We start from the raw sequence: 23,498 nt of genomic DNA on the forward strand, positions 1-23,498 counted from the left end.
AAAGGAGAGGGGTCAATGAAATATTAAAAGCAAAATAGAGCAAACACAACCTGCCAAAGAGCTACCTGCGAAAAGAAATTAATAATTGGTAGAATGAAAAAAAACAGCACCATCATGGGAGGCTCTGGCAAACACTTGCCTTTCATGATCTCCGACTTCAACCAATCAGTGCTCTGTAGAACTCCTCTCCATAATGCCCCTCCTCCAAAACTCCATGCCAGTGTGTTTATAGAGCGCAGAAAGAACGAGAGAGAGAGAGAGAGAGAGAGAGAGACAGAGAGAGGGAGTGTTGTACACACTCAAGCACCGCGTGAGAGAGACACAGAGGAAAAGACCTTTACAACACAAGAGCGTAAAGGAGAGTCGGATGCTGAGAAAGAAAAAACTGACGTGTAACCAGGACCCGAGAGGAACGCAGAAGAATCTTTTATGATAGTTCAATCTGGCAATCATCTTTTATTAGCTTTTCCAAATGCCACGTGGACACCGAAAGCTTCAAAGCCAACTGGATGAAAGTAGCAGCTCTTACCCACCAAGCATGGTGTGTGACTTGATAGTAAACAAAATGACCTGAATCGACAAAAAAATCAAGGATTTTTTTAACTTTCTGGAGCAACAAACTTATCTTCTGAATTGAGCAAACAACAGATCGATTGCTTCGCGAGCGCTTCTGCGGAGCCGAGCCAATGTGATACGCCGTGCGCCTGCTGTTCAACCGAGGGTTACATTATAGATACTAAACCGGACAGGATGCTGACTTTCTCAAAAAACATCTTCCAGCCTGCTGAAGCAAGCTTACTCGGTAGAAAAACCTCCTCCTAAATGTCACGTCCGCAAAACAACACCAAGTGTTAAAAGGATGTTGCACGGAAGGTTGGGATCAGCCTCAGGGATGGGGCAAAAACAAATGCGTTTTTTCTTTCAATGACTTTTGCTCTCCATTCCTCTCTACTTAAGAATGAACTGATATCTGGGGAAGCACTGGAAATCCAAGAGCCGTAATGGTTGAGAGCGGGAGCCGTACAAACAAGAGATATAAGCTATTAGGAGAAACTGCTGGCAATCTTAAGGTAAAAGCAATTTACGCTCTGCAACTTTTATGCACTTCTAAGTATAAAATTTCACTCTATAATGTCTCTGTGGATTGAATTGACAGTGAGCTAATTGAATTATAATAATACACCTCTCTCATACATGCACTCTCATGCTTTAGGCTAACAGAAGACTATTTTGAAATATAAGTACTGTTTTTAAAAACTTAAGTCTTTCCATTCTCTTTTCTTGCCATGTGTTAGATTTTAAATAATAGGAATACTAAACCCAGGTGCAGGCTCTGAGTCAAACACCGTGTGGACCTCTACCCGTGAACCTCTAGCTGCTCTGTTTTACACCTGAAGCATCTTGCCGGCACAATGATGTGTGCTCAGGGTGTGGCCGCACCCCTGATGCTGAGCTCTTTCCTGTTGCAGCTGGCCAGAGCCGAGCTCCCTTCTGGTTGTTTGATCGCATCCGATATCTTGAGCTGCACCAACCTCAGCCTCAAACATGTTCCTGTAGAGTTGCCTGTAATGGTGGCCACGTTGGACTTCAACCACAACTGCTTAAAACAGCTTGAGGATGGCAGCTTCGCTGGACTGCCCAATCTGGACACCTTACGGCTAGCCCACAATTGGTTGAGCGAACTCACTCCAGGAACCTTCAGGAATACAAGTAGCATACGCCACCTGGACCTTTCATCTAATCAGTTGAATGTTATAGAGGAGCACTACTTTCAAGAATTAGTAGGACTCAGGGAGTTGCTCCTTTACAACAACCGTATAGTAAGGGTGGAAAGCAACGCCCTGAAGGGTTTGACAAACCTCCGTAAGGCTTACCTGAGCCATAATAGGCTGACAGACTTCCCTTTCTTTTCAGTCCAGGAAAATGCCAACCTCATTACCCTGGACCTAAGCTCAAACCGTTTGCCCAACCTTCCTGTGGAGTACATTTTCGGTCTACAGGAATCAATACAGCGAGGGTTGTTCCTGCACAACAACTCTCTCCATTGTGACTGCTCCATGTACATCATGTTCAAACACTGGGAGCAGCGAGGCTTCAATTCCGTGAAAGACTTCCGAGAGGAGCACACCTGCTTGCTTTACGGCGAGCCGCGCGCTTCAGTGAGGTTTCTCCAACACATGCGATACTTTGAGAACTGCACTTTAAAACCGTACGTGGAGAAAGAGAGTCTGACAGCAGACGCTGGGGATTTGTTGCTTTTGGATTGTAAAACATCATTAATGGGAAAGCATCTCACCTTCTTGTGGGTGTCCCCGCAAAAGGAGTACATTGCTCCCCCTGGTAACACCAGGCTGCGAATGTATGCAAATGGCACCTTGGAAATCTTGGCAGCTCAAACGAATGACTCTGGGATGTACTTCTGCATGGTTCTTAACCATCAGGAGTCACGCAACGAGACTCGAGAAGTGAACGTTACGGTGGTTGAAAAGCATCATGAGGATGAGCCTTTCAACACCGGCTACACAACCCTATTGTGCTGCGTGGTCAGCCTGGTTCTGGTTCTTATGTACCTTTACCTGACGCCTTGCCGGTGCTGGTGCCGCAAGCAGCTCCCACTATCGACGCCAAGTCCTGCAAACGAATGCAGCGCCCAATCGTCTATCATGTCTCCCACGCCACCTGCCACCACGGAGGGCCCCGGCCGCAAGGTCAGTAACAACAAGCATGTGGCCTTTCTGGAACCCATCAAGGAGACACAGAATGGGAGGCCGCGGGCAGCACTGGCCCCCGATCACCCCAGGCTGACGGTAACGCGGAGCGATGCCGACTCGGTCACCTCTGTCTTCTCAGACATCACAATTGTGCCATAGAGGCTGCTTGCTGTTATTTTGATGACCTGCTCGAGTGAGAGCGCGGTTCTTACTACGTGGCAGTACGCAACTGCACAGCTACTCAGGACAGATCAGGGAGAGGCTTGGAAAGCCCAAGGCAGGGAACCATACACAGTAGGAAAAAAGCACATTCAAACAGAAAGGTATAATAAACAAAAAGGCAAAAAGATGGAGCTGAGCGTTACCGTAAATCAGCTTTAAGGCTTTACTGAGCCATCATGGTAAAAGACGAAGGAATTGGTGAACGATAATGCTAAAAAGGGTAAAATGCTTCCCCTTTAACACTGCTTGAGCCTTGATAGATCCTTAGCTATGAATGCCTTGTCCAGAGCCTATATCTTACTAAATACCACATAAACCCATGTTATTACTTTAGAAAGAGCATGACGGATATGAAGGAGAATGACAAGTGCATACTGATTTTCTAGTTTTTTACAGACTTTTAGAATGTTGATTTTTTTAGATTTAAGTCATTGTACCCGTGTTTCTCATTACCATTTTGTTGTTAGTTGTAATCCGTTTCGGGACCTTGTCTGTCTTGTAAATTCACAAAGAAAATGGATCCAGAGCGTAAATGTTGAGCTAGTGAAAGTTGTTTGAAAAACTGTGCTCTAAAAAAGATGCGGATATGACACAAACTTCCAATCCCAACCTTAATGGGATTATAACTTGAGTGAAACAGAATCTGTGAAAGTTTTGTTTACATACTGGAATACTTTTCCCCTTTCCTAAGCATTCCATGTTTCCCTTTTGTCCACCACTCCCTCTACTCTCACAATTCCTTCTTTATCACCTTCTTAATAAATCCTTCTGCTTCGACCCCAGAGGTAAATGTCTGCCTTTTTATTGTCAAGTCATATTAATGCTTTGGCCAAACTCCAAGTGTGCCAATGTTTCTGCTTTGCAAATACACATAGTACTGTGTTCAAACACACAAATGAATTCTAACATGAGAAGTCTAACAAGGTTATCAATGTTGAAAGCTCCTGGCAACCAGACACACGTATTAGTCATGACATAAATATCATGGCTTCGTATTTGCAATGGTGTGCAAAAAGACTTGATGAGCTTGGCAATGGTATACAAAAGTATAACTGACCAATGATTTCACGGCACTATCCTACTCGAAAAAAGCTAAGAAGTTGTTTGTTGATGTCCAAAAGTTGGCAATGTTTATCCTGTCCAGATAGGGGGACACCAGCATGGTGATGCTGGGAGACCAGTTCAAAGTATACAAGACCATCAAACCAGCTGTTTTCTTTCTTTTATTCCAAAGATGCTAATGTCCTCTCAGTGAAGGGAGTTATTCATATTAAACAGACTTATGATTCGGTGATATACTGTGACCCAGAAATTAAAACATGGAGTCACAGGGTGAACTTTGCAATAGTACATTACCCTTGAGCCGAAGCCCATCTCCCCCAGAATAACTGCATACTAATTCTTGTGCACCATCTGCTTTATGAAATAAAGCTGCACTACTGTCATTAAAACCACAACCACTATTATCATCATCGTCACGAGATCATCATCATCACACTGTTTCTAATCTGCATGGACTCACGTTCAGCCTAAAAATCGTGCATGCGCTGCGCATATTCTCCTGTCCTGAATGTTCTTTGTCGGCTTGTACATTGTGAGCCTGCTGAGATCCAAGGCAACAGGCTTTAATGTCAGACTGCATGACGTATGGCTTCCAGCTTCTGTCATGTTTGGCAGCGTTGACGTGGGGATTGATCATGTCATGATCTGACAGTCTCATTTACACACAGAACAGAAATGGTAATACACAAGCCCAAATGCTGGAAGTGTTTTACTTTGAAGAGAAGCAAAGTGCTGAACTTTAAAGTTTACTCAAATGTTTGATGAAACAATTACAATAGGACAAGATTGTTAAAGATATTTGTTACCCATCATATAAAAAAGTTATCAATTATTTAATAAAACGTCTCACTTGCTGACACACAAGTCATATAGACCGTTTTAATCGGACGCAAGTGCCTGACCCAAAGTTAACTTCTGGTCTGTGTTTGGTTATAATATAACAATTTATATTATATTTCAATTATATTAATATTGTTTGTAATATTCATTGTATCAATCAATTCAATTAAATTAAAACTACTCAACAGTTATTGATTCTTTGCGGATACCGGAAGTTAAGTTTGGGCCACATAAAGTTTATGTTGTTGCCACTGAATCCGATTGAAAATTGGTTTTGAAAAGGACAAAGAGAATCTGTGACTCAAAACTTCATATAATGATCTCACAGCAATTCATAACTATTTTACAAGATCGCTAATTTGTATGAATTTAAGATAAATGTGAAATTTAAGATGTGAATCATTATTGAATGTGAATCATTATTACAATTATTAGTAAATAGTAATAAGGAACCCCATCACCTAAATCTAACCATCAAATTCATACAATTTATCTGGTCCCACAAAGCCTCGGGCTCTGAACTATTGAGCAATTTGCAATATGAAAACAACACTAATCCAGAATCACTTCCTGTTTTAGTTTATTCAACACTTGCAAACAAATACACTAAATCTAAAATATTAATCAAACATCTTTAAGACTTAAAAAGTGCTGGACAGATCTTGTTTACGTCTTGCAGCAGGGTCTATAACAAACACTCAAATGCAGGACAATATTTATCTCGCTCAAATAACATTTCATTGTTTTCACCTTTCTGAATGCATGTTTTGCTGTATACGTGTCTTTTCATGCGGTGTAAAGGGGAACTGTGTCGAGTGGGGTGCAGGTGCTGCCTGTGAGCTGTGCTTGGTCCACACATCACTCTATTATTTATCACTGAGGATCAATACTGTCACACAACAATATGTCAAAACGCAAAAAAAAGAGAAACATAATTTGAGCTGAGCTCTATTTTAACCTAAGGTTTGGGTGTTAAAGAGGCTTTTTGACACATGCAATATGTGTGTGTGTGCGCATGTAATAAACACGGCAACATTTCATTTACTCCCTAACAGATAAAAACACTCAAGGCCAGGGGTAGACGTTATGACGAAATCTTATATTACAGTGTGAGTGATATATAACGGCAACAGTATATATCACAATATGACTCCTTTTGCTAGATATCCAACAAAAATGATATTGATTTTTAATAACCATCTGGTAGTCGATGCATTTTCTACTTTAATTTGGAACGTACACCAGCCAAAAGACACAAAACATGAAACCCTTAATAAGAAGTTAATGCTTCCTGTTTGGAATCGAAACCTGCGTCTGTTTTTTCACATTACCTAACATGTCTTGTCAATTTTTTGTAAATAACATAAACCAGTTTTTTACATTTAAGGGATAGTTCACGCCAAAATTTTAATTCTGTCATCTTTTACTCACCCGCTCTCATCACTTTAGACCTGAATGAACACAAAATAAGATATTTTGAAGAATGTCGGTAACCGAACAACAGCGGTACACATTGTCTTGTATTGGTTTTGTAAAGCAGTGAATGGGTTCTCCCTACTGCCATTCTTCAAAATATCTTCTTTATGTTCAACAGCAAAAAGAAAGTCATACAGGTTTAAAATGACAAGGGGGTAAGCAAATGATGACAGAATTTTCATTTTTGGGTGAACTATCTCTTTAAAATATGGAAATATATTTACCACAAGTAAACTGTATAGGATCTCAATCATTCCACAGCGGATACACAATCCGACATTTTAACAAGCAGAAGAATGTCGTTTTTTAATACACCCGACAAGAACATCAGCTTGCGTAAAATGTAAATGTAATAAAAAGTTGAAATCCTTTAATCATCTGTTAAGCTTTACAGCTGGTCTATAAGATTCTTTTTGGGCACTTTAATGAGCTTCAGACGTCTGTGTAGGAAGATCAATATGTGCATTTGTTTAAGCCACACGCTGGAAAGGATTCCAACATATCTTCTCTTAACCACGGCTGAAACAGATGGTGCTTAATGTTAACAAAGTCAAAACTGACCCTTTTTGTAATCTTTAATGAAAATGCGATAACTTTTTCATTGGCCCCACACAGCCTCAGCGGCTACTGGATAATGTTTACAGAAGGTTTAGTTATTGTTTTATCAAACTCCCAACGGACTCAATTCTGTTAAAGTACGTACAGTAACTCCCACTTTTAAATTATTACAATATTAATGCTTGTTGGCAGCATGCTTAAAAACAGACTATATGTTCTTTAAACAAAAAATTGTAGGCATTATCTCTAAATGTTCAAATACAAAAAGTGAGTAGCGTGGGAGAAAAGAGGAGAAAGGATTCGAAGCCTATGGATTTATTTATTGATCTCTATTTTCATTTATTATTTATGGTGACAATAATTTGGCACTAATGCGAAAATCTACTTGCGGATGTTTCGTACTTCTGTTTCATTTAATCACATTGGATTCTGTGTGAACCTACTTCCACATTTGTTCTGTGTAAATATATTCCAGACAATATACGATTAAATGTGGAAAGATCTTGAGCAGTGCCAGCATGAAAATAAAGAGACACACAGTTTTAGTCTCCCATAATGCAATCACATTCACATCAGATCGGCTTTCATTTTCCGCCTTTCTGCAAGATTTCTATCATTAAAGCACAGCAGGAGAAACCCAACAGTTTTGCCCAACAGGCTGTGAAGATGTAAATGAGGAACGTGTAATTCATTAGCGTGAATCTATTTCCAAACAGTTAAAAGGGACCTGAACGCATGAAAAACTGTAATGAACACTTGCGTTAAAAACCATTTCTGATGAACACAAAAAGCTTACTAAACTTGGAAAAACTGCCAAGAAATCAATGTAGCCAAGACTGTTCACGTTAAGAAAATGGTATAAATAAGTCATGACTGTATTTAGTTTATTCATTTTTATCGTATTTTGGTCCACCCATTTCAAAGATATTCAAAATAACTTGATCAAGAATATTTATAGCTCTTCTTGATCAGACTGAAGCCATACAAATAATGTTAGGAAAGATTTATGTGTAATCTGACATAAATCCTCTGAAGGTGATGCTTGATCTGTAATAACTGGAGTTGTGCAGGCGGGAGGAACTTTGGAGGAGGAGATGAATTTATCCTTGAAATTTTTTTGATCTTTTTGGTTTCGTCTGTTTATGTGACATAATACTACACATCACTATGATGTCATTGGAATAGGGTTGGCAATGAAGATTATCCCATTTAAAGCCTCAATCCAAAACTTTTCTTTGATTGAAATAAACAAAAAAACAGTTATTAAAAAGTCAAATTTCCCTACACAAATTCACTATAAGCTGATAAGTATGATTTAATATATAAGCTGTCGTGGGAAATTTCAGCAAAACATAATTTGACTCGAACCAAAATAAAGATAAGTACATAAAGTAACTTGCAATTGTTTCAAACAGAGATGGCGACAGAGAGGCAAAAGTTATAGACTGCAGCATTAAAGTTATTACAATAGACGACAATTTTTCGTTTGATTGAAAGCCGTTGAAATGAACATTATTTGGCAGCAGGCAGCTCTGTATGCATGATGGGTTGTTTTCTAAACATTATAATGCTTTTATGTCATGAAGAGAAGCCTAGTGTACTCGAAGAGGACGGACCCTCTGAAGTACAGCTTTACATTAAATGTCTGGCAGTCCTTATTAACTATGTATGAGCTCTCTGACTTCAGCACTTTAGAAATCCAACCATTCAAAATCTATACATCACTTCCATTAAAAGCCAATCTCTGCCTATCCTGATACCGTCTTGATAAACCTTTAAATTATAAAATTGTTTTTGGATATCAATGATTTGCAATAAGAGAAGTGACCTAGATCCATTCCAATGTGAAATGTAATCAATCCACACGAGGTGAACGCGGAAAGATGAAAGGTGACAAAGACTGGGTTAAAGTAACAGAGATCCTCACAGGTCAACCTTCTCGAATACAAATTATTATAAGAACTAACTCACATTCACACACACCACGAGAAACATTATCAAGATCGATAATAGAGCAATAAAATAACTTCACTGCAGTAGAAAATGGCAGAATAATTTAGGTACAGTTTTAAAAGCCACAGTAAACTGCAGAAATTATTCCTGAAATATTATTCCCATGTATTCTCTCCATAGACGCTACAGTAAAAATTCTCGGCCATTAACTAATTTATCCAGCTCTTTTATGAGAGAATGAACTGTTCGGTCCATGGTGTACTGCCAAATGACACTATAAACAATATAAAAATCATGTTATTACAGCCGAAATGTGTAACTTTTAACTCTCTGTCGCCATCACTGTTTGAAACATAGAACTGCAGTTCCTCTTTACATACATATCTTTGCGAGTGATGATGAACAACTGACATTTCCAGCAAAATCCCTATAGACCCGATAGCTCAACACATTAATCATCGCTGTCCTTTCAAAACCTCAGATGTCCAAATTTGATGTTTTTCAGAAAATTGAAAAAAACACGGTAGCCTATTTGTTAAAGGGATAGTTCACCCAATCAAAAAATATTTTATGAATTACTCACTCTCTAGTTGTTTGAAACCTGTATAAACGTATCTGTTTGGTTGAACACAACAAAGGATACTTTGAGTAACCAAACAGTTCTTGGACCCCATTGACTACCACAGTAGGAAAAATGACAACGGTAGTCAAAAGTGCCAAAAACATTTCTGTCCTACATTCTTAAAAATATCTTCTTTTGGGTTCAACAAAACAAAAAAATAAAGTGATTTTTTCTACTGTGGTAGTCAATGGGGTACAAGAACTGTTTGGTTATGAGAATTAGAACAAAGAACTGTTTACCGCTTTGAAACAACTCAAAGGGGATTAAATGATGACAGAATTAAAATTGTGGGTGAACTATCCCTTTAAATAGTTAAATACTGTGTTGTAACAGGTTGACCATCATTTTTAAAACTTTATTTGTTTGATATTTTCAAAAACCCTGTGAAAAACATAAAGGGTGACCAATAATAATGATTTATGGAAAAAAATCTAAATCACGAAATATGGAGAGACGAGGTTGTAGAAGGACAGCATTGAGCTTATTATTGTAGCTTTGTGTTGTGAATCAGGGCAAACTAAGATGATACTTAATACAAATAGAAAAACTTAACATATAAAAAAATGACTAAAAACAATACTCAAAACTAAGACTAAAGGAATTTCAAAGTTACAAATTGCAGCTTTAACCATTGTATAAATGAAGATTTACATTTAAATATTAAAAAACTATAATATAAAAAAATCAAGTAACATTATTAATTTGTTAAGCAGACTGGCATGATTCGCTGTTCCATGGTGACAGCGGCCTCTTTAAGATTATGGGTATAGTTGTTTACAAGGAATTTACCAGGAACTTTTGTGTGACGTTCACAGAAGTATCTTAAACTTGTATATTAAATTTATTTTGAAATTACTACAAGTTATTGCCCAAATTAATTTTCTTTACCAAAATTTTAAGGGAAATCCACTTTTGCGTTACATTGCTGCAACTTACACTCCAATGCTGAAACGTTATTTCACCTTTATACACAACGTGTATACATGCGTGTCCGTTTTCTGAATAAACACCGTCAGCTGATAGCACTTCCTTCATTAGTTATACTCATTTATTTGAAAGCATATCCTTTATCACTCTTTAAAGTTATCAGGATGTTTAGACATGAACCCAGAGCCTTAAGTCCGCTCAAGTTCATTAGCAGGCAATGTTAATGTGAACTCTTAGCCGACATTTAGCCACTCCGCTGGTATTTAATGAAGCCATCCAGGGCAAACTTACAATGACTTACTGGCACATGTGCTGCGAAGAGCAGGCAACCAATTAAATCTGAAGTAACGTTCAAAGGCCATTACCATATTAGTACTGCTATCAAACAGATTGCAAATAAATCACATGAGAGACAAAAGATTTAGATGTTTGCAGGGTTAAACTCCAGATAACTGCTGCTTTTTTCAAGATGATCCTGAAAGATTTATAGATTTATAAAACAAGACGTGCATGTGAAAATGTAACTGTGAAGCATTACACAGTTAAGTATCCGTGCTGCCAATGTTTATGTGTGACTATTCAAACACTCTTCAAGTTTAAAGGAAGCAATATAGACACTCTTATTCCAAAATAATAATAAAATTAAATAAATGTAAAACAATAAACTATTTATTAATGTTTGTTCCTATCAAGAACTTTAACTATATAAATAAAAAGATTGATTTAAATTAAAAGAAACAATATAAGATAATAGATAAAAATATGAATATTAGTTTATTTATTTTGATAATACATAATTTTATTAATAATTAAATATATAAAATATAATTATAATTTGGACTGTCCCTATGTGTGTTGTAATTGTTATAATTAATATAATAAACAATATAAAACAATAGAAAGTAATATTACTATAGGTTTATTTATTTTAATAATATATCATATCATTAATAGTTAATTTGATCATATTTAATTATAATTTCGAGTGTTTTAATTCCTACAATTCATATAACAAAAAATATAACATAATAGAAAATAATACTTTTATTAGTTCATTTATTTTGATAATACATCAATGTATTAATTAATTATATATACTTTTTTAACTTTTAGTTATATTCGTCATCATCTTTAAGGTGAAAAGTCAGTATAAACACCACAGCCATTCACCTAAAAACAAACAACTAAGGTTGAATTAAATATCATGGAATAAAACAACAAATATAAAAAATAGGATAATAAAAGTAGTCCATAAATGCAATGTACGTTATTTGCTTTAATTCAATCTGAACGTATTTATTAGTAGACGTCATTACTCCTCCAGCTGTGTGACGTCATCAACTAGATTGCTGAACCAACTTGGTTCAAACAATTGATCTCCGACAGAGTTACTACATCGTTCATTTCCCCAACGATGCATTGTACTATGATGGTTAACTAGCGAGTTCTGTTATTGTTCGGGAAACGCACCCCTGGGCTGCGATTCCCGATAACGATGGATCTTAGCACTTACAAGACGCTATCACTTTGTGAACATTCAACATCGTTTCACGTGCGTTTCACGAAAATGCACTAAACACGACTGCAGGTAGCAGTGCTTTAAGTACTACTTATGAGTCGCTATCCGTTTTTCAGTTGCCAGCTTATATAACGTCTCGTTTTTGTAAAACACGCTTGTATTTCATTGGATGTGCATGTGGTAGGTGAATATTGTTTAATGTTTAATGTTGTTTAAGACATTTTTTGTGCAACGTAATACTGTATCTTTGTGTAGATAGGACTACCACCAAGTAAGCATTTTGACCATTTCCATTTTAAAAACATTTTTACTTTCCATAAAATGTAGGGTAACTTTAATACGGCAATCCAGCTACAAACATGCATCATTTATTAGAACCAATAACTTGCCCATACTATATCGTTTTTTTCTTTACTTTACTAATTTATGTTCAGTCATTTAATTTTTAGATCTATGACGATTTTCAACTGCTACTTTAGTTACAAAGCTTTTGGGAAATGGTACGTAAGTCTAAGATGATTCGTACGCTTTGTTTTACGATGCACTTAGCCTTATGATGCTTTTGGTAAACGCAACCCTGATCATTACAAAAATAAAAGCGAGAAGAACTCAAATTGAGTGTAGTCAACAACAGCACACAAGCATGTTATTTATATATATTTAAGCTTCGTTCTCTGCAATATTTGCTATGAATGATCAATAATGCAAAACAAGGAAAACCCAGGCACCTGCCCTGTATGACAACAACAGGTGGACACGGCTCATTCAGCTCAATAGATGTTTGCTTTGTTTAGAGTTGGACATGTACACATGTTGACCCAACATAGTGATGTTCTGCTAGAGCATGATTGGATCAAACATTGCTTTAAATATTGCACCAGATGGTCAAACCATCACAAATTTTGCTTTTAGCAAAACATCTACACTATAAACCTGGATAAGTTTGCAATACTCAAAAAAAAGGCAACTCGTATAAGTAAGCAGAACTTTCAGTTTTTGATTACTGTTAAATTAAAGTTCTCAATTCTTTTAGTTAGCGTGACTTAAAATGTTAATTTATCCTTCTCTTGAAATAAAGTAGACAGAACTTAAAAAATAATTACACATAGATTTATTATTAAGTAAGGTAAACATCATTTTTAAGTTTCTCTTATTATTCATTTTAAGCATAGATTAAACACATTGATTTATGATCTCAGAACTGAGATTAGCACAGTTATTAAATAATCAATATAATTAACTCAAAAAGGAAGAATGTGTTTAGGAATTTAACACATTTAAGTAAATTTAACTTTTTTTTATAAAATTAAGTTTACATCACTTAATCTGTTTAATTACTTTGAGTATTCGGGTTACAGTGTATAACCTTATTCTTAAAAAGCCAGCAATGTATTTGTATTTTGTGCTATGATCAAAACATGTGACTGAAATGCAACTTAATAGATAAAAAAAAGATATGTTATTGTTATCTAAGCTGTACAGTTTATTAAAGTTTACACAAAAATCAACACAAAAGAAGATATTTTAATGAATGTCAATAACCAGACAACCATTGACTTCCATTGTATCGACACAAAACAACTGAGACATTTCACAAAATATCTTCTTTTATGTTCCAGAGAAAAAAGTAATACACAGGTTATGAATGACATGAGAGTGAATAAATGATGATAATTTGCTTATTTTTGGGTGTTCCTACCCTTTAAGTGTGCCTCAAATTTGCTGTGATTCCTTCTTACACTTCATATAGTAACATAAAAAAATCATTTTATTCACAAGTGAATGCTTTAACTGTGGAGCAGTTCCACATCTCCAATTGGCTGCACCTAACCGGTACTTTCAGATGGGGAATGTCAGCCACCTGCAGCGCGACTCTCACAGAGCTGGGAATAATCCCAGAATGCTGGCACCTCAGTCAAGTACAAAAACACCCGTTTCATATCCCTATAACCACACAGAGAAACATTTTTCTGAAGCACTACGAGGTGAACTAAAAGTACATTTTTTAGCACTTGCATTGTGGCATGTGCTAATGCGAGAGAAGGTGATGTTGTTACAGCGTTGACAAGGCTGTAAACTGAATTGATCTCAGTCTGCTCAGAACTGAACGAAATAAACTCATTTAGATTTGTGTGATGGAGAAGCCCTGATTTTAATTTCCAGTCTAATTTCCCTCTTAAAATGAATCTATTGTCTCTGTTTTATGACTGGTTTGAGATTTGGGGTGTTCATATTTTTTGTAATAATATGAACAAATCATTCCCGCCTCAGTCTCGCCCTTAGATTTCGTTTCAGCCTTTGCGAATCACATGCTGGGCAACACGATTCAAAGGACGGTTATCTTGTCGCCGTTCCAGCCAAGTAAGAAAGGCTCTGTCGCTTGGACTTCATCCCAAAGCGAGTCAGATGGGCACAAATACACACATGCAAATGAATGACAGAGCAACAGGGTTGTGATTCTTTGTGTTGAAATGTTCTTAGTAAGACAGATGCCAGTGTAATGAAGCTCAGATGTGCCACCTATGGTTTGTGGGCACTTTCATTAATGTTAAAGAAATAGCTCAGCCAATGATAAAATATCAGTTTTGTTAATCGCGATGAATTAAAAATACAAAATTAATATTCACAGTGCAGACACATATTATGTAAACACAAACTTTAATACTGGATGCGATCAATCCTTTGACAGCCCAGGTATTTAAATAATTTATTATTATATATTATGTAGAATATTTGGAGTGTGGGCTACATTTGTGGTGCCATTTTGTCATTTTCGGGGCATTGAGATTGATTGGAAAATAGAGTTATATTATGGAAGCCCAATCCTGCAAAAATTAAAAATAAACAAATACAAAGATAAATCAATTTTATAGAAAGAACAAAAATTAATGAAAATTTTTATTTAAACTTAAGTATGGTCACACTCAACTCTTGCATGTCATTTTGTCAAAGCAAAATATGTTACTATGGCCTTAGAGTTTACCTGTGGCCTACAGCACCACTCTGTGCTCGACTGCAATGTCTGAAGCAAGACACGCCCCCTCATTACCATATGGACACAGAAATGTATAAATAAACTTAATAAAAATAAAAGTGAACATATAAAAATTTCGAAATTCATATATATTAGCATAAATGCATAAAATAAATACACAAAAAATTAAGAAATGTTTAAATAAATAATATACGTTTAAATATTTTTTCCATTCAATTCAATTTCTGTATTCATTTATTTATTTTTCGCTTTTTTACATTTCTTCATGGATTTATTTTTGTATTTATTTATTTAAAATTTTGGCACGATTGGGTTTCCGCATATATATAAATGCACATTAAAATGTATCATTTGGTGTTGCATTGAAAAAAAACATCCTGTTTGGAACAAAATGAAGACAAATAAATGCCAGACTTTTCATTTCAGACAATTTTCCTCTTAATAATGACTCCGAAAAACTGTTTAAAGACTAATATTTAATTTGAACTTATGGATGTATCAAATGCCAACAGTACAACATCAAGCCAAAGCAATCTATTAAGGATTTTCCCAATTCTAATTTTCTCTCTCTCTGTTTCTTTCTCATTTTCTTTTTCCTCAGAAAATCTTTCAATCCAAATCAGCAGTCGCCCAGCAGCGGGCTCCTGACATATGGACCACTCAAACATCGCCACAATAATCTCTGCGGATAAAACTTCGAAAACATATCAGGCCTTAACCTCCGGCACGGCTGCTGTAAAAAGGTCACCAGCTACCAATCTCAAGACCTTTTCTTTCCAAACGCTGTGTTTACAAAAAAAACTGTTCATGAAAATACTGCCCACGCGTGTATCGGCAAGAAAAACAAATAAGCCGGCAGCTCCGTTAAACAACGATGATGTTCTGATAATGTTCAAATAATAATGTTTATGAATGCCACATATATCTTTCTATAATACCTGTTTAAAGCAATAATGAATGAAACAAATGTAGAGTAGATGACAATATGAATCCCTCCATCCGTGAGAGCTTGTATTTTAAATGGAAATTTAGAGGATAAATGTGTAATGCTGCATTGTGGGAATGTCAGGACAGCATGGCAGTGACTTGGAGGTGAAAAATGATGTACTATAGGCAATAAAGAGAATCAACTCACTCACTGCTGCACTACAGCTGTGTATGCTTTATTTGTTACAAACAAACTCAACAACTTTGACTTCAATAGAGAGACGCAATACAGAACAGCAACTTTGAACTTACTCAGGATACAAAAGGCAGTCATGGATAACACGAAACAACATACGTTTACAATGATCCACTTTCAATGATCCACAATGAAAAAAATTGATAAGCCATAAACGGAAATATGATTTGATAGTTTCATCAGATGAAGTTTAGAAATTATATTTATAATACACTGGCACACATAAGAAGATTTGTTAGATGTGACTCTATGAAAAACAAATCAAAGAATAGTTTAATTCAGGTGTCTGAGAGAATCAATAGTGTCACTTTATGATATAATGTTCAATAGTGTTCCTTAAAATAAATAAAACCAAAAATGCAAAGGCCCCCATTTCATTAAATGCCATTGTCCGTGTGAAAGTAAAGATCCTGAATTTTATTTTTGTCAAAGAAAATTGTGTTTTGTCAAATATCTGACCCAGACTGGATTCAAAACGATGATCATAACAGAGATATTTACTGTTTTTGGATCAATAGATGCTGTGCTATTTCAGAAGATTTCTAACAGCGCCTCCTACTGTATATGACTGAAAACTGTGAAAAGCCAGAAAGACTTGTCGAAAGTAGGTTTAGCGTTAGCAAAATATGTCAAGAAAAGAGATTAAATGGTTAAAAAGTTTAGTGCTTCAGTTAAAGAAAACTTGGGTGTGAAACCCTGACCAGTACACAACGGGTTAAAAGTTTCTAGGATCATTTGACAAAAATGTTTCTAATGATCTTAAAAATCTTTTAATCTGAAGGTGTATGTTTCAATCTTTGAAATTACTTTTGTAGACAAACACGTAATCTTGCCAACCAATTCATTTCTTGAACGAAATGTTTCTTTTGCGAAGCAAAAAGCCCAGAGAAGTATCACTGGCTTCATAGAACCTGTTGCTTTTATTCAACGGTAATTCCATATACGTAGCAAGGTCTCATAAAAGAACACATACCAAATGTAATATAAAATGTAGTGCTAAAAATATATTTACTTAAAATATGGATCAACCCACTATTATATAAAAAAGTTTTGAAATAGACTACTTGGACCAAATGACGAACAAAAAACAGCCAATATGTCGAGCAAAGATAGAAATTCATTCAATACTGTTTGGAAAGCTTCCCATGTTGAGACCCCGGATGATGAAATGCCATGTGTACAGTTCTGGGCATATTTGACAAAGGGTGACTACATAAAAGAGTTTAGTCATAACATAATAATGTGGAGAAAAAAAAGAAAGAATGTGTAAATGATCTTAAACCTTCGACCGGTAGTCAATATTCTGAACCCACTTATCCTCTCCAGATGGATGATGAGAGCCTCTTCTAGCAATTTGGGCCACAAGCAAGGTAAACCCATAAACTAACACACCCAAGAACAATTTTACTGACTCCAATCTAAACGTTTTTGGACTGTGGGTAAAAAAAGAGCAAACAGATATACAAAATCAGCAAAAGTAACTCTAGGACAAACACTAAAGCTGACTGCCGCAGTAAAGGAAACTGAATCCATATACCTGGTGTGACACAAGAAGGGTTGATGATGCTGCAGATGTGTCAATTCACACAGTCAGCCAGCACTGAAGGAAAGTGTTTGCGACAGTGAGAAGAATCGACAGTGATGAATTGTCACTGCAATACGGATCAATCTAAAAAAATGCCGCCCAACATGGTGAGCATTAACAACTGCGGCAGTCAAGAACTACAAAACCAACATCTCGAAAACATCACAGGTTCTGTCATGAGCTACAATGTGATGTAACACAGCAAAAGTGCAGACAAAATACAATGATTTTACACTTGAGTCATTCAAGTTGATAAAGCTTGAATTGATGCACTGAAAGGCTAAGAATGGGATTAGCATGCAGAGCGGAAGAAAAGAGTTTGTGATTGATTTGGTTTGGGTATGAGTGAAACCCTTGAAGGTGTTTATTCTCTTCAATCTGTTTACTGGTGTTCTCACGGGTGACGGCTCCTAACTCCACATGAGTCGATATTTCAAGCTCACGCACAAGAACCAATGACAGTTTCTGGAACAACAGATCTTACCACGATTTGTTCAAATATGTCTTAGAACATTTTGTATGCTTATACTTTTACTGTTTATATAGGTCTGCTCTTCATATATTATAATACATTTAAATGCCTTATGATCTAAAATGTGTATGTGTCTTTGACTCACAATTGAAGGTTGTACTTGACTTTTCTATACCTTTAAGAAGCATAATGTATATAACAATCCAACGGATGAGCTTTGATTTTGCCCTATACAGCCAAATGTATATGAGGTATCTTAAACCAGATACGCCAAAACACCAGGTATCATAATGCTGGCTAGTCCGGATGTAGTAAGATGTCGTGACACAATATATTGCGATACTAACAATACATTATGTATTTTAGAGCTATGGCATTTTTTAACAATATGATGTTTTCAAATTTTACAGGATGAGCTGCCAAAATGTGCCCCGTATATATATATATATTATATATATTAAACATATATATATATATCTATATATAAATTATTCTTCTATAATAATAATAACAACAACTATAACTATAACAATAATAATGATAAATTTACCTTTCTTGTTTTCTTCATTGGAATTCACAATTCAATTAACTAATTACAGGAGGTTTAATTTAACCTTCAGTAAAAAAAAATTAACAAGTTGTATGTAAACAAAACTAAAATGTTTGGGAAATAAATCTATTATTTCAATTTTAGGATTTCATAAACCCATTGTTGTTGATTGTATCGAATCGTGAGCTGTAGCCTTTTACATCCTGTCACAATGATTTACGATAACACAGAATACATTATAAATAAATATGAAGTGAAATAAGAAGTTTTGTCCAGTTTTGTCAGAATAGATTATACAAATTAAAGAAAGAAAGAAATTTGTCTTTTAGGGAAAATGGTTCTTCTATTGCATCGCTTTGAAAAACCTTTCATATAACTTATTTTTAAATAGTGTATATTAAAGGAAAATATTTGCCCATATTTATTAACCGTGGTAGGTTGCTTATTCATAAACACAGTCATAGGATTTAAATTTATTGAAATGAAGCCTAATAGCCAAGTGCATTTGAAATGCAATCAGAGCTCAAGTATTAGAATGAAACCATCAACATAAAAAGCTTTTCAAATAAATCAAGCGAGACGAGTCATGATCTCAATGAGGTCAGATGACTGTATTATCTCATGGAGAAAGCAGCTTTGAAATACATGCTGGCTTCTGACAAATCACCCTTAAAGATTTTCTGAAGACATTAAATATCAAGACATAGTCCTACTTGTTTTAACCTGTATTCTTAAATACAGGAACAATACTGTATGGCATAACTATGGTACTGTATCATGACCTAAGAAATGTGGTATTACCCTGGTATAGGTAGCCCAAACCAAAGGCAGGACCATGGTAAATGTCCAAAACTCCCCATGGTATCGCCATATTCAACAGATAAGTACCGTGGTACCATTGCCTATAATACAGAATGGTTTTCTCTGTTGTTGTGGGTGTGATTGATTAGACAGCGAGAACAGTGGTTCATGGGAACGTGCGGTCAAACGGTTATCAGCAGGTCCTGCTCAGGGGTGTTGAAAAGACGCCGAGAGTGATATGTGCCGCCCCTTCACTGCATCCACTGCGTCCCCTCAAGCTGCCAAAGCCAATTATACTATGTCACAATCTAATTAGTACAGCACTGCCAGCTCTATCTGAGGCCTTTTAGCCAACAATAATGGAAGGAAATTATCTCAATAGATTTTTTTCTTGCACCAGAGATTGGGGAGGCGTGTGCTTGTGTTATCAGAATGAAAATATCTCGCTGGCGGAGCAGCTCGCCATTTCAGTGATACTGCGTTTGAAGACTGTTTGAAACGGATAACTATATTAGAGTCTACACTAGCAAGGATAACATTATGTTTATTTGAAGCTAATGCGCTGCAGTTTCACAGTCAGTTAATGTTTTATATTTCTCCAGCTGGAAAATGCTATTTTGGAACTTAGAAGCAATGTTCCTTTGAGACATTATTAGTTGTGACTCCACCATTCTCCTAAATTTAGATTTTTTTTAAACGTTATTGTTATTTTCCTATCACCGCTATCTGACAGATATAATTATAAAAGGTGGTGTACGAAACCACAACAGTCTAATGACAAAGGAGCTAGAACCTTCCAGAGCTACGATATCAAAAGCTCTAAACATCTGTAAAACCAGCCAACTGTTTGCACAGCAAAGAGACAGCATCCATTGTTAAACCAACCAACCAAGGAAAATTCAGGAAATAAAGGAAAATTAAAAATGGTCAAGCAACCAACTTACCAATTTGCGGTCAATTGAGATGGTAAAAACTGTACTATGCGCCATTATAATAGAATCATAACTTAGAAAACATAAGATCATATCCTCCGACCCATACGACATATGTATGTCGTTTTCCCCTTCCTCAAATACGACAAACATGAGCGTTTATTAAATCAGAATCTTCGTGTAAAGATGTGTTGATGTCCGTTCCCGGAATTCCTCGTAAAAAGTTATCGTATGGCTTTAATTCAGAAGGTTTTCCACGTGACTTTACGTTTATACTGTTTTGTTCATTTTATGGAATAAATACATGTTACTGTACTTGTGTTGTGATTTATGGTTGACCGGGGGTTAGGTGCTCTTGAAATCCATGATCATTAATTAAACCATTAATACTTTTAGAAACGCAAGAAGAAATGCCTCTTCATCTGTCTGCATAAAACAGCATGGGGTGGTTTTCATAACAATCGCTAGGGGGGGGGCTTACACTTAAAACGTCAACTATTGCCGTAATAAGCTACGTTCAAAAACAACCTTTTGAGTCGATTTTACTTGGAGGAAGGCTGTGCAAAAATGGTGTTTACACCATTACTGTAACCAAAAATAATAGATATAAACAAATTGTACCGCTGATATTACTATAAATGAGGAGGGAATGTAACCCTCCATAGGGCGGCTCGAGTGAAGGAACTCTCGCCTTCCAAAAAAAGAGGCAATTGTTAATCGACAACCATTAATTTCGAATAACTGTGTTCTGATTTTGCCAGCGATTTCAGAAATATGTCTTTCCCAATCAAATAGACAGGACTGTGGTCTTGTTATGACTGAAACAGATGCAAACATGGCCGCCGAGCGGCACGACTAGAGTAAACAAACTTTGCTCTTCATTTTGCAAATTATACGAAATATACATTACATTTACCTTCATGCATTTGGCAGACGCATTTATCCAAAGCGACTCACATTGCATTAACGTATACATTTATACTTAGGCATGTGCAATCCACTGAGATCGAACCCACAACTTTGCGTTGTTGATGCATTACTCTTACCACTGAGCTACAGGAAATGCAACTAGATATTTTTTCAGTCAGTTTATTTAAAGCAAATTGAAGTTACTTGTAAAGCGTTGAGACCTTTCTTTAACTTAACAGCTTTTTTTAACGTAATGAATTTTACCTAATGGTAACCAAAGAACCAAAAACCTCACTGGCTTTAGTATTTTTTTGTAGCAGCAGCTGCAGTGAAGCACATGTTGAACACTTTTGGCTAATGAAGGGTGATGTGCTAATGCTGCTTTGCATTGTCCTCTCGTATCTTTTGTCAGCGGGGTAAAAGAGAAATGGGTTTATTAAAACATGGCAAACTGACACACATTTGGCTCTCCTTTATAAAACCCCGCCGCCATGCATAAATGACTTGCTAATGCAAATGCGTTCTCCATGAGGCTGTCAAAACAGATAGACTAACCACGCTAAATGAAATAATGCTAACTGTTTGTAATTATAATGAATTTCTTCATAGATTAGAAATCTTTTGCTGTAATGTATATTCACATCACTAGCACAGTCATAGGTCACACATGAGCTATCGCAGGGCTGTTATCGACAAAAAATTATTACTCTCACCCTAACTTGCATTCCTGTAGCACATAGATTACAAAAAGGCACTAACAATGGCATAACCAGGGGTTTGAGTCCCGAGAAATGTATGAACTGAATGTATTTCATAAATGCATTTTATGTTTACATTTAGGCACTTTTGTTCAAAGAGACTACTATTTTAGCCACCATGCAAATATACCTTATTACATTATATGAATATGGTTATTACCGTATATATCAAATTACACTGGCCGTACCCAAGTACAATGTGTACCTTTACAATACAGGTAGAAACAAAATCTCAAAATGTGATTAATAAGAAAATCATGTGAACTTACAATGACCTCCACATCTGTAAAATACTAAAGCCGTCCATCACCATCCAGCTATTTAGGGCGGAAGGAAAGTGACATGTAAGAAATTCATTAGTGTGAAGAGATTATTAGAAGACATGTAAATGGGCCGCTGGGGGATTTCTTCTCAAAGACCAAGGTCGAAACCAAAGTAAATCTTTAAATAAAGATCTCTGAGATGTTTTATGTCCTCGCACCCACAGTTTCCCGTGACCTCTGAAGGACATGACACGATGTGAAGCTTATTACATACATTTGTTTTTAAATACATATCACAAAATGCTGTTCTTATCACAACATCATCTCTTATCTTTCTTTAACCGCAAACCGTCTATAGGTTGGTGGTGAAAGCTTCACCCCTAGATATTGGGTTAGAGATTTAAAGGAGCCTGGTCTTACACCATTTGAGCCTGAGAAATGACTGAAACAGCATCTCAAATCGTCTGACATGGTGTGGAGCGGTGTGCTATTACTTTTCAGAGACTTATTTTCACCTGACGATCCATAAAATGGACAAAGAAGACTTGGACTGAAGGTGGGAGGCGAGGAATAACTACACCAGAATATAACAGAGCCTTGAGGGTTGATACTTTTGACTTGCAACCATCTAAAAATCAACCAAGCAACGGCAAAGCAACTGCGCGACACACTTAAAACCACATAGCAATGCATTAACAATCATTTGGAACACGATAGCAACACCCAAGCAACCACCCAGAACCACCTAGCAGTGGCAGTGTACGTCAGTGGCATTTGTTTGAATGTTTTGTTTGTTTTTGTTGCTTTTCTCAGACAAACTGCATCAGCACACATATGATCTGAGCATCATTTAAGTCCGGATGTGCTCAGTGTGGTTTCTAATAGCGGATGGAAGGCTGAACTTGGCATGGGTCCCACAAAGCTTTTTGGTTCTTGTGGAAAATTACAGGCAATCTTTAAGGAGATGACAGGAGATGTGAAGAGATAATTTAAAGATCCCAGTGCCGAGATAAAAGAACTCATAGTGAAGGTTTCTGAAAGGCATCGAGCTTGATCTTAATGTATTATTGACAAGCATTATTTGACTATGTCAAATAATGTAATTGATGTCAATTTAAATGTTAATTTATTGATGTCAGACAAATCCTAATCGATAAAAC

The 23,498-nt window shown here is 36.2% G+C and overlaps 2 protein-coding genes across 3 annotated transcripts in view; one reads left to right on the top strand and one right to left on the bottom strand.

Moving 5' to 3' along the window:
* LOC130429807 (E3 ubiquitin-protein ligase RNF123) overlaps positions 1–23,498 on the bottom strand; it is a 115,609-nt gene that overhangs the window by 39,047 nt on the left and 53,064 nt on the right. The gene's annotated exons all lie outside the window — the stretch shown is intronic.
* Positions 300–16,020, top strand: amigo3 (adhesion molecule with Ig-like domain 3). Of its 2 annotated transcripts, XM_056758598.1 has the most exons (3): positions 300–1,070; positions 1,296–2,708; positions 15,487–16,020. In XM_056758598.1, the coding sequence occupies exons 2-3, from the start codon at positions 1,413–1,415 to the stop codon at positions 15,562–15,564; spliced, it is 1,374 nt and encodes a 457-aa protein (XP_056614576.1). In that variant the 5' UTR covers positions 300–1,070; positions 1,296–1,412; the 3' UTR covers positions 15,565–16,020. The 2 variants fall into 2 exon arrangements, with proteins under 2 accessions (XP_056614576.1, XP_056614575.1); XM_056758597.1 differs by lacking the exon at positions 15,487–16,020 and having other exon boundaries at positions 1,296–3,693.

Source organism: Triplophysa dalaica, chromosome 10 (assembly GCF_015846415.1).
Source record: "Triplophysa dalaica isolate WHDGS20190420 chromosome 10, ASM1584641v1, whole genome shotgun sequence".
Classification (NCBI taxonomy): Eukaryota; Metazoa; Chordata; class Actinopteri; order Cypriniformes; family Nemacheilidae; genus Triplophysa; species Triplophysa dalaica.